Below are 13,749 nucleotides of genomic sequence, written 5' to 3'. Positions count from 1 at the left end.
CAGTCTGAATGTAAGAGTGTTCTTAAGTGCACAGTTAATATCACAGCTTGTTGATATCTACTTGCTTGGAATGTCAATGTCATACTGTCAACAGCTTGGAGTGAGTGAGTGAGTGAGTTGGGTTTAACGCCGCTTTTAACAGTATTCCAGTTATATCACGGCATGTCAACTTAATGTGGGAGGAAAGCCCGAAGTGATGCAGGTCTCAGACGTTTACCAATTCGGTGAAACCCACGAGCACGGGTATGGTGCTGATAAACCTAGAAACATAATCGGGGCGAACCGGGATTCGAACCATCGATCATCGGTTCCTGGTTTGTCCAAGGGACGCAACTCTTGGAAATGGCCTCAGTTGTAATTACTAAGTTGAGCAAACGTTCAGACAAAAGGTGGTTCATGAACACGTGGTGATGTTTCGTATTCCGTTATGAAACTTTGATCAACCAAATTACGCACCAAAAGTAATTATTTACTGTAGCGACACAGCAGACATGGGGGAGATGTTTGAAAGGGGTATCATCAACATGTTCCCATCACAGAGAGAACAATAAATATACAACACACACACACACTCACACACTCCATACACACGCTACAACGACATACAACAGGGGAAACAATTGTTATTCCTCGTTCATCCTAGAAAATGTTTTTCACATGTTAGAAATTTGGTATAACAGAATTAATACGTTCTAAACATCTAAAAAGCATCATTTTGATTGTGTCATACTGAATATGGCAACAGGCCTGAAATAACCTAGTTGGCTATAACATTCCTACATAGAAGAGGTTGGTTTCTGTTTTCAGTTACCATTGCCATTGCCTGTTGATTTCGAAACTTAATGTTAGCCGAAGCAATGGTAAAGTCAGCCTTGGCCAATGATAATATGTTTATCGCGTTATGATTATCAATATACTCAGTTAACCAGTCATCAAACGAAAGAAAAAATCTCTGTTTTGGCTAGTACAAGTTGGAAGAACGAAAACATATCATCACATAATCTTTGTGCGACGTGAAAATAACTATTGACATCCTTCCAAATACACATAGGAAATCATATAATCAGTTATATCCCACCAGTTGGAATACCGGCATTTATACTCTAATCTTGGAAATATTCAAAGAGTATTCCATTATTTCCCGTTCCTGAGTTTTGTTTGGCGTATGAAAGCACCATGAGAATGTAGTTCGATAAGGCACAAAACGCATGGTTTTTTTGCTTGCGTTGAGGTCCGCCTACTTTTGATCAGTCAGACTTGCTGGAGATGATACAAGATCTTGTGGTTTACTCGAGGATGTACACCAGTCTCGCGTCTAACCTCATCATCACATCAGTAGCCGACTGATCATCATGGTCACTATGGTGATGAGCGCCAATGGTTCCAAGTGTCCGCTGAAAAATGGCAAAATATATGTGAAACTAAATGTTTTGGTAGATCCACTGAAAAATGCCACAAAATATGTCAAAGTTTATGTTTCGGTACATCCACGTATACAGAAGCACAAGTGTTGTATTACGAACAGGTAACCTCAAACATATGAAGATTTATATAATAAACTATTTTATACATAGACAGATATAAAGTCATATAAAGTGTATACCGTTATAAGTAACATAACATACAATGCATATGTGAGGTGTTACATCAAAATATATATCAGCTATAGGGTCAAGTTCACATATATTCTTAAACTTCTATGATAATCATGCGATACGCGATAATTTACGAAAGTTCGCTATCATATAATTATCCTAAATATATTTTTAGACATTTTCTATTCTCTAGTCATGGGTATGAAATAAGACGAATATTTTCTTGCTCGCTTTTGTCAGCCTTTATAATCAACCCTGCATACCTCAATACCTCGGCGTGTTATTTTCCCAGAACATTGCAGACTATGGTTCACATACCTGGCACTAGGACTAGCCATTATAGCAACACAGGCTTTGTCCATCCATGGTGGAATCCCACTGACCAAGCCATTCTGTGAGGCTACGCGCCTGTTGTGGTCAAATACCACGTGACTGAAACAGGAAATGAAGGACGTTATTACAAATGACAGCACAAATTAAATTAACATAATGTTTTTGTCACATCGACGCAAGCACGAATATAAACTTAATACTTCACAATGGATGTCAGGGGTACGTAAATATCAATTTATTTCCTTTAACGTTTCGATTGTTCTAACATCAGTGTATCCTGAATTATCTTTGATATTGGAGTCAAAATTTGTGTCAAGTCATTCAAAGACAACCTCGTTTATCCACATTATAAAACTTGATCATCAGAATATAGATACATTTCACAGAAATATTACTCTGGATTCAAAGATATCGTTCATTCTGAATAGGTATATTAAAGAAATTTAAGTTCATGAGAATATTTTATTCATTTTTATTAAATTTTCGCGTTTACATTTCCGCTTGACATATGATCTCATTTCATGAAATCAATGTCAATAAATGCCAAATAAGGCACATGTAAGTACCAAGTGTTGTTACACGAGATGAGGCATGGGTGGCCCAGTCAGGCGCCGCGATTGGCTTTGCAGAGTTGCGTCCCTTGGGCACGCCAGAAACCTATGATTGTAGGTTTGAATCCCGGTTCGCCCCGATTACGTTTCTAGGTTTCTCAGCACCATACCCGTGCTCGTGGGTTTCACCAAAGTGTTAAACGTCTAAGACCTGCATCACTTCGGGCTTTTCTCCCACATCATGCTGACACGCCGTGATATAACTGGAATACTGTTAAGCGACGTTAAGCCCTACTCACTCACTCACTCACTATTACACGAGTGAACGCACTGTCCTTTTGGTAATACCCCATAATACACGGTAGCAATGTGAACAGCTTAACCGAATATGTGACTGAGATGTGTGGTTAAGCGTCCGGTTTGGATAGATTTCGCTGTATATCAACCTAGCTGTTATGTTTTACCTTATTTACAAAGCCACGATGTCAAACATGACATTCTAAAAATGTCCTGTCCTAGAGTGAGTGATTGGGTGACTATGGTTTTACGCCGCTTTTAACAATAGTCCAACAATGTCACGGCGGGGGACACCAGAAATGTGCTTCACACATTGTACCCATGTGGGTAATCGAACCCGGGTCTTCGGCATGACGAGCGAACGCTTACACCACCAGGCACCGCACCTAGCTTAGAGTGGATTGCAGACATTGACCATGGTCTGATATTTTTGTGCTGAAATACATGTATGTCATTACAAACAATGCTTTATATTAACAAATAAGCTTTATATGAACCAGCAAAGCTTAACATTAACAGACAAACTTTATATTAGCAAACATCGCTCACCCATTGGACGTGATCAGGTAGTAGTTGTTGTCGGTCCATCTGACCGAGTACTGGACATCGCTAGGAACTCCGCGCCAGTTTTTCGAGATCTGGTAGGGCAATGGCCTCGAGTCCTGAACTTTGTCGAAACTGTAGAACCACCATTGTGTCGCCTGAAGGAATAAACAAGAACAACTGTTATCACCTAAAAGAGCGAGTTCAATGTGTGAGTGAGTGAGTTGGGGAAAGGCTTTAAGAAGGAAAAGCCAAAATGAAGTAGGTCTTAGACTTTTATCACCTTAGTGAACAGCATGAGTATGGATCATAATTAGGGCGTACCCTGGATTCGAAATCATTGTCATTGGATCGTGGTACGACTAAGGGACGCAACTCTGCCCGTTTAAACCTTAATATATTAGTCACGCGATTTACTAAAGGTCCAACAAGCAATCTGAATGTAACAATACTAAGGTCTGTAGCTACTGCATTATCACCTACCATTTTACTTCCGTGTTGGGTCACGAAGACAAACCCCAATTCATGAATATCTCTACGTGTATTAAGTTTCGATTCCATTCTCTACAGTTCATATCACAGTTTAATTACACAGTTCAGGAACTTTTTTTTAAACTGTAGGAAGTCAAAATCAAATTTAATTTTAAAACACACACTTTCTTAATGACCAACTAAACTAGGATGAAATCAACATGCTGCTCTGAATGCAAAATTATACATATTGACATTACGTGTCTGAAATACGGCAACAGACACTATTTGTCAAAAATGGTTGGGTAGATATTTTAAAAAAGTGATAGAGAATATACTCAAATCTGTTGGGAGACATTTGATGTATTTCGTAACTATGGTAATTGGTCTCATGTCTTTGAAAATGAGATCAGTATATAAGTAATCGGATATGTTCAGGTCTTGAGGTGTGAACGTAGATTTGATTGTACCTACCCCAAACATGATGACCCTCGCCTTGCCTCTGTCATCAACGAGGGACATGGTGAAACGGGGGGCTTCGGGGAAATGTTCCCGTCGGAACTCAAATGGAAAGCCTTCGTCAAGGGTCAGATCCGTGTACCGCCACACCTGCTTGTCTGAAACCAGAATATCTTGGGGTTAGTTCCAGTAGAATGAAAGGTATGAGTTCACGCCGCTGTTAGCTATATTCTAGAAATTTGACGGCCCATTGTACTCAAGCCCACGCCCTTGGTTGGAAGAGCAAACGTTTAATGTTGTTGTTGTTGTTTTTGTTGTTGTTTGTTTGTTGTTTAACGCCGCTCTCAGCAATATTCCAGCTATATGACGGCGGTCTGTAAATAATCGAGTCTGAACCAGACAATCCAGTGATTGACAGCATAGCATCGATCTATGCAGTTGGGATACGATGACATGCATCAACCAAGTCAGCGTAGCATCGATCTAGGCAATTGGGATACGATGACATGCATCAACCAAGTCAGCGAGCCTGACCATCCGATCCCGTTAGTCGCCTCTTACGAGCAAACGCTTAACCATAACGCTACTCCATGCCACGCTCGTGATTGTTATGGTGGGTTGTCCTATACTCCATATTGCACGTGTCTGTCAGCTTCAGATTCAAACGTTAATGGTTTCGAAACAAGTGTAGAGATCGACTTATTGACTGCTCGCTATGGACAGGCTACCTGGGAATAGAAATTGCCAATGCAAGAGAATAACCAGCCTAGATATTCTGCCCAAACAGATTCCCTTGGCGTAAAGGGCAAATGGCTGTGGAAATAATATGAATGGATCACTGAAAATCAGTGACGACACCAGGTGTTCGCGAAACGGTAAGCATGTCCTGCCCTACCGATATCACCGGCATTGATACAATTTGCATAAAAAGTAAGTATTTATTGCCGGACGCAGCACAACAGTATTCCTGCCATGCGACGTCAGCCTGTAAACAAACCAGACAATCAAGTGATTTTGTTGAAACTAAAAAACACAGTCTGTTTATTTTGAATTACGTCTGCCATGTACAACTCACCTTTAATTATGTAGATTTTTTCTGTTCTGTCAACTGAGAAAGCAAGGTCAATCTGTTCTGGAGCACCCTGGAACACCTCATGCACGCGCTTGGGGTAGCCCTCCTCCATGCCGTCGTCATTGAACTTGAACACGGACCCCGCCTTGAAGGCGTAGTAGAACCTCTCGGGACCTGGAACAAGACGGGGCAGAACCTTGACAAGCGGGTCGTCATCCCGGCAGTGAGTGAGTTGAGTTTAACGCCGTTTTGAACAGCGTTTCAGCTATATCGCGGTGTGTCAGCTTGATGTGGGGGATCAGTGAGTAAACATGTCGTAGACATTAAACAGAATTGTTAAACCAGACGCACACGAATGGATTTTAACCAGACGCACCCGAATGGATTTTGACAAAGATGAGCTCATAATCAGGTGAATCTCAAAACGAACAGGAGTCAGGACTTTAAACCACAGGACTAATACAAAAACAGAAAACATGGTGTCGTAATTTATTATTTACAGTGCATGTTTTCCTTAACATTATCGTGACGGTTTGGATTTTCATATCAAGTTTCTTATTTTGGTAAAATTATATACTATTTTTCAGTTACAATATAGCAGCGTCTTCTGTGTGTACTCACCGGCTACGATGGAGTCGAAGTCTACACTGCAGGGCTGTGACGGTGTAGTCGTGGTGGGGGCGGGAGTGGTTGGTGGGCGGTATGGGGAACGGGTGCGGGGTGGGGAGCGGGTACGGGGTGGAGGACGGGTGGCTGGCGGCGGACGGGTCCGTCGAGGATTCACTGTATATCCGGGACGGGAACCTGCAAAATAATATAAGTTTACATACCGTGTGACAGATGTGAAACACTGTACCCTCCTTATTAAACTCAACATGGACGATTTAGCTTCAGTGTTATTCCTGTAAAATGTTAGAAATATATGTACACACGAAAGAACAATTGTAACCAGATGCGAGTTTGTTTATATCGACGAAAATTCAGCAACCTAAAGAATACATTTCTGCACGCACAAAATCAGTTATAACCCTGCCCCCCCCCCCCCCCTCCCCCCTCCCCTCCCCCGTCTCTCCACCCAATGCCCCTTTCAAAATAACGCCCATTATTCCCCAACCCTCGACTCCCTGCCCTAACCCACGCTCCTGCACCCACCCACACAAACCCTTGTACACCTCAACCGCGTCCCTGCCCGAAAAGGCCCTTGCTCCCCAACCCACGTCCCTGACTCCCAACCAAAGTTCCTTCCCCCTCGTGAACCCCCTCCCCACTAAAAACCCACACCCACACCTCCAACTTACCGTAAAGAATCTGTATTGCTCTGATGTCATCTTGTCCGAGGGTCAGTGCGTCCTGACCCCTGTACGCAGGGAACATAAGCGCCCCCTGGTCTCGTGAGTGTCCGAGGCCGAGGGAATGGCCGAACTCGTGAGCAGCTACGACCAACATGTCCGACCCATGGTCTGATTTCAATGTCCAGTCCTCGTCGTTGTCAAAGTGTGCATCCCCTGAGATCTTCGCTTTGCCCGGACCAAACGCATGGGCGAGGACTCGACCTGAGGACATCATAATTTTCTTTAATGCTTTCATAAAATACAATTAAATAAGCAGAATAGGGTTTCAATTTTTTGAATGAATTTAACTTTAATCATAACAAATATTCAGTAAACATAAACTATACATTCATTTACTGCCACTTAACTGACCTACGCCATGAGGAGTATCATGTTCACATTATCAATCACTGGTTTGTGTAGAATAGATTTGCTCAGTTACAGACCGCGGTCATATTGATGGAATATTGCCGAATATAAACAACAGACACAACTTACAGCCTGTCCTGGTACATGTTACCACATTGTGTATTTCACATTATATCTCAAACTACAAACAGTAGATTCAAATCTGCCTTTTTGTCATTTCACAAATCAATAAATCAGGATATGCCTTACTTCTTCCATCGAACGAGTTGGCCTTGCCGTCTCCGTGCTCACCACGAGCAAAGAATATCTCCATATCCGGGTTCCCGGCTGTTTCCGTGATTCTCAGAGGCGCCACATTTTCCCATATCTGAAACGCTTCTCGTATCGTCCTTCTGCAAAACGAATAGAAAATGTTTCGTCAGATACATCGTCCTTACAGAAAAGTCTACACGTATGTGAGAGGTGCTATATCTTGGTACGTCATTTTTCCAAGATTATACAGTATGTGAGAAGTGCTATATCTTGGTACGTCATTTTTCCAAGATTATACAGTATGTGAGAAGTGCTATATCTTGGTACGTCATTTTTCCAAGAATATACACGTATGTGAGAAGTGCTATATCTTGGTACACAATTTGTCCAAGATTATACACGTATGTGAGAAGTGCTATATTTTGGTACACAAGTTTTCCAAGATTATACACGTATGTGAGAAGTGCTATATCTTGGTACACAAGTTTTCCAAGATTATACACGTATGTGAGAAGTGCTATAACTTGGTACGTCATTTCTCCAAGATTATAACACCCTGTATCGACGTTACACTTTGAGCCGCATATGGTATCCGTCCCGGGTTCTGTACGAACAAGAGAACAGTTGCTGAGCTGAGCCACTGTCAATAGTTCAATGGTAATTATTCGCTATTCAAGAATTCCGCTGTAGCAGTCAATTGAAATTGGGAAGTAACAATAAATGTATGACTGGTTTTTTTATAAATAATTGCCGCTTTAGAATTACTGGTTGAAGTAATTATGACTGCATGACTGTAGGATCATAGTAACACTGAAATACACATTGTCAACGAAAACAGACGTGGTGTTGCGGTAGAATGTCCGCTCGGGGTTCGATCCCTGTCCGCGTCATACTAAAATACGTTAAAAAATAGCCTGCCTGGCGCTCAGCATCAAGGGGCTAAAACAAGGACTGGTCGGCTCGGAGTCAGTATACTGTGTCTGAGTGGGATATTCATGTTAAACTACGGCATGGTAGCTCAGTGAGCCAGCAATATAAAACCGGCATGAGTCATCACTAGCTATATATAGTGCACACACACACACACACACACACACACACACACACACGCACGCACGCACTCACGCACGCACGCACACACACACACACAAACACGCACGCGCGCATGCCCGTCGCTATATATGTGCATTAATATTGGACGCGACGTTTAACCCTATTTCACCTCACCTCACCTCACCTCACCTCACCTCACAACGTACAGACATTTGGTAACAGTTGACTTAGCCACGAGCAATGTCTCAACTTACTTCTGATCATCTGTTCTCAGCTTGTGGGTGGGCCTCGTCAGCTTCCAAGTGAGGGAAGTCTTCTCCCATTTCGATCCTGAAGAAAACCATCAACACTACATAACAATTCATTTACAGTATAAACGGTTTATATATTTGTTTATTTGTTGTTTTACGCCGCACTCAGCAACATTCCAGCTATATGACGGCGGTATGTAAATAACAGACAATCCAGTGATTAATATCATGAGCATCGATCCACGAAATTGGGATACGATGACATGCATCAACCAAGTCAGCGAGCCTGACTACCCCATCCCGTTAGTCGCCTCTTACGATAAGCATAGTCACCTTTTTATGGCAAGCAACGGTTGCTGAAGACCTATTCTACCCTTGATCGTCACGGGGCAGTAAATACAGTGAAACTACTTTACTCGAAATCCGTTTGAACAGCGAACACAACCGGTGTCCAGTCTTAGACACCGCGTTTATCCGGCGGATGAAGTAAGTTGCCATCTTTCAATGACAAGCTGTGTCATTGTTGTGTCATTAACATTTAACATTAAACACCCCCTGAAAACCCGGGATAGAACAGATCTTCAGCAACCCATGCTTGTCGTGAAAGTAGACTAACGTGATTCGCTGGTCAGACTCGACCATTTGGTTGATGCATGTCATCGTATCTTCATCGATGCTCATTGAGTCAATCACAGGATTGTCTGGTTCAGACTGGATTATTTACAAACCGCCGCCATAAAGCTGGACTATTGCTGAGCGCGGCGTTACACAACAAACACAATATAAATAACAGTAATAACATTATCGAAAGATGTGAGTGAGTGAATGAGTTGGGTTTAACGCCACTTTTAACAGTATTCCAGTTATATCGCGGCGTGTCAGCTTAATGTGGAAGGAAAGCCCGAACTGATGCAGGTCTCAGACGTTTACCACTTTGATGAAACCCACAAGCACAGGTGTGGTACCGACAAACCTAGAAACATAATCGGGGCGAACCGGGATTCGAACCCACAATCATAGGTTTCTGGCGTGCCCAAGTGACGCAATTCTGCACACAGAATCGCGGCGCCTTAGACGATTGGGCCACCCGTGCCCCCGATAGATGCAGTAAATGTTAATACATGGTATGGTCCATACCGAGGTGCGTGTATCGGTGGGCAGTCGATCTTTTCCTGCGCATGTCAACATTTCGTTCCTTGTCAGGTACTCCACATCTCGGTAACTTCATCATCCGCATCGTCTTATGGTCAACTTCACCGGTTTGCTTCAAACCATAGTAATACTGGAAGTCTCTGCAATAACACAACATACAATGAGTGACATGTACATCAACGGGCTCCACCTCGCCATGGTAAAAACAAAGTACAAATTCATAACGGTGTGTGGATATTTGACAAAACTTTGGTAATAATTTCACGTGCGCGCAGGGGCGGTCGGGTAGCCTAGTGGTTAAAGCGTTAGCTCGTCACGCCGAAAACCCGGGTTCGATTCCCGACATGAGTACAATGTGTGAAGCCCATTTCTGGTGTCCCCCGCCGTGATATTGCTGGAATATTGCTAAAAGCGGCGTAAAACCATATTCACTCACTCACGTGCGCGCACAAACACCTACACCTATATATATTTACTATTGGTATCATATTTCGTACATTTCTTTGGTTAAACTAGAAAGTCAACATCGGATAATAACAAGACTCGAATATCCGCCCAAACCGACGCAAATGGCCATAAAGACAAAACTGAAAATTCTTTGTATGGATCAGTGAACATCGGTAATGACACCAGGTGTTCGCGCAAAGTGTTAGAATGTCCTGTCCCACAAATTAACATGGAACGAATCGTATTCTTCTAGAACTTCTTTGAGGGCTGGACTATTGTTTCCGAAGGATAATATGACAAATTCCCTATTGCCACACTATAAGGGGCTAATTCAATACATCTTATAAATCAGAAAACTGCATGAACAAAACTATTTGGTAGTCTCACTATTTGTTAACGTGTTTTTGCAAATACTATAAGTCCTGAGAATTGCTTAAAAGAAACTATCATGCCGTTTATGCTACAAATATTTAGTAGATTTCAAGAGACTGCTATTAATATTATTAAACTAAACCACATGTAAATTTCCGAGAATTATTTTCAGACTATAAGGTATTTAGATCTTAAATATAGTTTCAAAACTTATTATGCAAATATACGTTTTGTTTAAATTTCGAGGAAGCACACTGATATAATTCCAACATATTAAATCATCTTGCAACCGATAACATGGTTATAGTTGCCTGATATGTTCGGCTCATAGTTTTGTGATATAGCTACTGTATTTATCACGAATATTATAGATCTTAGAAACATGTTTTTGTGAAACAGAAAAGCAGTTTGACTTGTACGTCGGCCATAGTGTCCTCAAACATCCACTTGATTTAAATAGGTTGTGCACACTCGCTTTAATATAAAAACGTGTAGACGTGAAGGCGCTCCTTGCCGTATGCCGAGTTTAACTGCGCAGTGTTGTGTATGTCGTGAATACTGCGGTTTTGGTAGGAGTGACTGTGTGCTATATTCACAAAGGGATTTAAGGACTTACGGGCAGTTGCTTTGTGCGAATTGGAATGCTGTCGGCTCGTGGGGTTGTTAAAGATACAGTCTGATATAGGCATAGCGTGACAAGGTTATAAACACACAAAAAGGGAGATAGTTCTATGGATATACAACTTCCTTCATGCTTTGGGTGCGACGAATATCTCACCGTAACGTCGCATTCATTGCAACAGAGACGTTGTATATCCATATAACTATTTTCCTTGTTCATCATGCCGCTTAAATGCCACTTAAAGAGAAAACAACTTCAATATATAGGGCCAATAGGGTAACTGCAACTAGCTTTAAATCAAGTTGTAATTTAAACCCTTCACAGAAATAGCAATAATAGTTTCGATATGTGTGTATGTGCGTCCGTGTTAGTCTCTGCGTTCGTATTATTACGAATGACACAAAGGTACAGTACTTTCATCCATCCCGAATCATTTCCTTTACCCCTCGAGTTCAATACAGTAACCTACGGTTATAACGAACTCAAAGGGACTACTAATTTAGTTCGTTATAACCGTTATTCGTTATAAGCATATATACAGCATAACTACAGCAAATAGTCGGGACTAAAAAGTTAGTTCGTTATATCCGTCAGTTCGTTATAAGCGTGTTCGTTATAACCGTAGTTTACTGTATTTCATTCAGAACGTGATTAAATATTGTTATCCAAATTATGAACCCATCTTGTAAGCCTACATCTGATACACGACAAAGATAATGAATTATTCAGCATAGTATTAAAGTGTTAAAGTGCTTCTGTTACAACACACAAGCCGACAGCTGAATCTAGTTGAAGTGTGAATCTAGGCCACATTCCGCCACCGCCGTCACAATGAACCACAGCACCAGTCATGCGATCAGAGGGTTTATGTTCACAATCCCTGCTTATAATTTCATACAAGCGTATTCAAGCACAGGTACAACGCTCGACCTTCACATTGATATACTAGACAAACAGTGTCCCCTACCCACCTGCGCACGTCACTAAACATTACAGAATATTAGAAGAAGACCAGATGCTGCGAAGTTAGACATTTAGACACTGATGGTGACGTTAGACATTTAGACACTGATGGTGACGTTAGTAAAGCCCTGTTCAAACATACCAATTCCTACAATATAAATTAGCATTATAATAACTCTACTGCACATGGTTGTAAAGTTATGACGATATTCACTATTATGTAAACGATTGAACAAAGCTACTTACTTGATCGCATCTTTAACCTGCAAATCTCTGTCAAATACTGGACGCAGCTTATCGCCCATGATTCCTGCTGGGATATTATCCATGTAACCGAAATCTTTGAGAAATCCCTGCAAATATCAGAAAATGCTCTTATGATTCATCCAGGCGAAGCAATATAGCTTTCAGAACATGGGTAAAATCGATAACCCTCCAAATGATGTGCCTCCCTACGTGACTGGGATGGTGCTGTTAAATATAAGCTACATCACTGCGAACTCGCTTATGATTCATTGAGTCAATACGATTCATAACTATATCAATTACCATGAATCATTGATAACGTAATATGCCTTTGTCAGGAGGATGTAGATAGGTTGGCGTAACCTTCCCTTTTCACATGTATGTTTCTAATTCACTTATATGAATTACATCGAATAAAATTGATAGGTAAACATGAATACATTTAATAGTAAATCAGTAACAAATCGTTTAAGAGTCTTACCTCCACGTCGAAATCATGAACAAGGTTGATAGGTCTTCTCCTGGATCGTTTGTCTCTGTCGACAGAAAGTCCTTGCACAGTAACAATAAACCATGTTACAAAGAGGCACGCACACTTAATGTATCCTTTCATATTGTCCCAGTGACACACATACGAATAAATAACGCGTTCTGTACAGCAGAATGGTGTCTGTGTGATGCTGGTCGTCTTGTTTCCTTTGAGCCAGCATGCGGTCGTCACTCTCTTAAGAAGGGTATTCCGTTGATGACTCACGGCTAACACGTACAGCCAATCAGAGCGTTTTCAAGGAAGGGATATCCTTTCGCCATTCGTGTTGCGCAGGGACATACGAAATACGACATTAGTTAGCTAAGGAGTGTGGTCTGTAGGAAAAAGCATAAAAACGATTTAAATTTAAAGAAACAATGTTAAACTGAACTATCCTTTCGTTTAAACTCAACGATCCCATTGGGTTTTTTATTAACTGAAACTGGTGTACTCAGTGGCATTGTTTTTTTGCGTTGAATTTCTGTTTGTGTACTTGTACAAGTTTTTAAAAAGTCAGTTCTCATTCTATGAACGAGAAATATTCAGGTTGATGGGGATACAGCATGTAATATACTTTAGTATCGTTGTTAATGTAATTATTTCTATGATATCAATATCTTATGAACTATGACTAATATAAAGTCAAGCAGGATAATGACCAAGCAGGTTAGCAAGTGTTCATGTAATGATTACATAAGATAAACGTAAAAATAAATGCTTTTAAATGAGAAGTAATAATATATATATATATATATATATATATATATATATATAGTGTGTGTGATCCTATTGCAGAAGAGAGTGCTCAATACAAAGTAGAGCATAAAAAAGAAAGGGTCAA

At 41.1% G+C, this 13,749-nt stretch overlaps 1 protein-coding gene across 1 annotated transcript; it reads right to left on the bottom strand.

Annotated features, from left to right (window-relative positions):
- Positions 1–212: 212 nt before the first annotated feature.
- On the bottom strand, positions 213–13,115 carry LOC124116437 (72 kDa type IV collagenase-like). The gene is made up of 12 exons (XM_046477770.2): positions 12,861–13,115; positions 12,380–12,486; positions 9,715–9,869; positions 8,581–8,656; positions 7,271–7,413; positions 6,620–6,874; positions 5,943–6,125; positions 5,325–5,495; positions 4,265–4,407; positions 3,326–3,477; positions 1,914–2,027; positions 213–1,394 (listed from the first exon to the last, which is right to left on the bottom strand). The coding sequence occupies exons 1-12, from the start codon at positions 12,990–12,992 to the stop codon at positions 1,328–1,330; spliced, it is 1,698 nt and encodes a 565-aa protein (XP_046333726.1). The 5' UTR covers positions 12,993–13,115; the 3' UTR covers positions 213–1,327.
- Positions 13,116–13,749: the final 634 nt, after the last annotated feature.

The sequence above is a fragment of the Haliotis rufescens genome, unplaced genomic scaffold, assembly GCF_023055435.1.
Source record: "Haliotis rufescens isolate VD_foot unplaced genomic scaffold, xgHalRufe1.0.p SCAF_21, whole genome shotgun sequence".
Lineage (NCBI taxonomy): Eukaryota > Metazoa > Mollusca > Gastropoda > Lepetellida > Haliotidae > Haliotis > Haliotis rufescens.
This window is presented reverse-complemented; position numbering and strand designations above follow the sequence as displayed.

What these genes read in the sequence shown, in the direction of transcription:
- LOC124116437 (XM_046477770.2), bottom strand. Translation starts at nt 12,992, where the DNA reads ATGAAAGGATACATTAAGTGTGCGTGCCTCTTTGTAACATGGTTTATT. An exon ending in AGCAATACAGATTCTTTACG is followed by an intron (nt 6,126 to 6,619) that starts GTAAGTTGGAGG and finishes ATTATTTTGCAG; the next exon opens with GTTCCCGTCCCGGATATACA. An exon ending in TACCTGATCACGTCCAATGG is followed by an intron (nt 2,028 to 3,325) that starts GTGAGCGATGTT and finishes TTCCTGTTTCAG; the next exon opens with TCACGTGGTATTTGACCACA.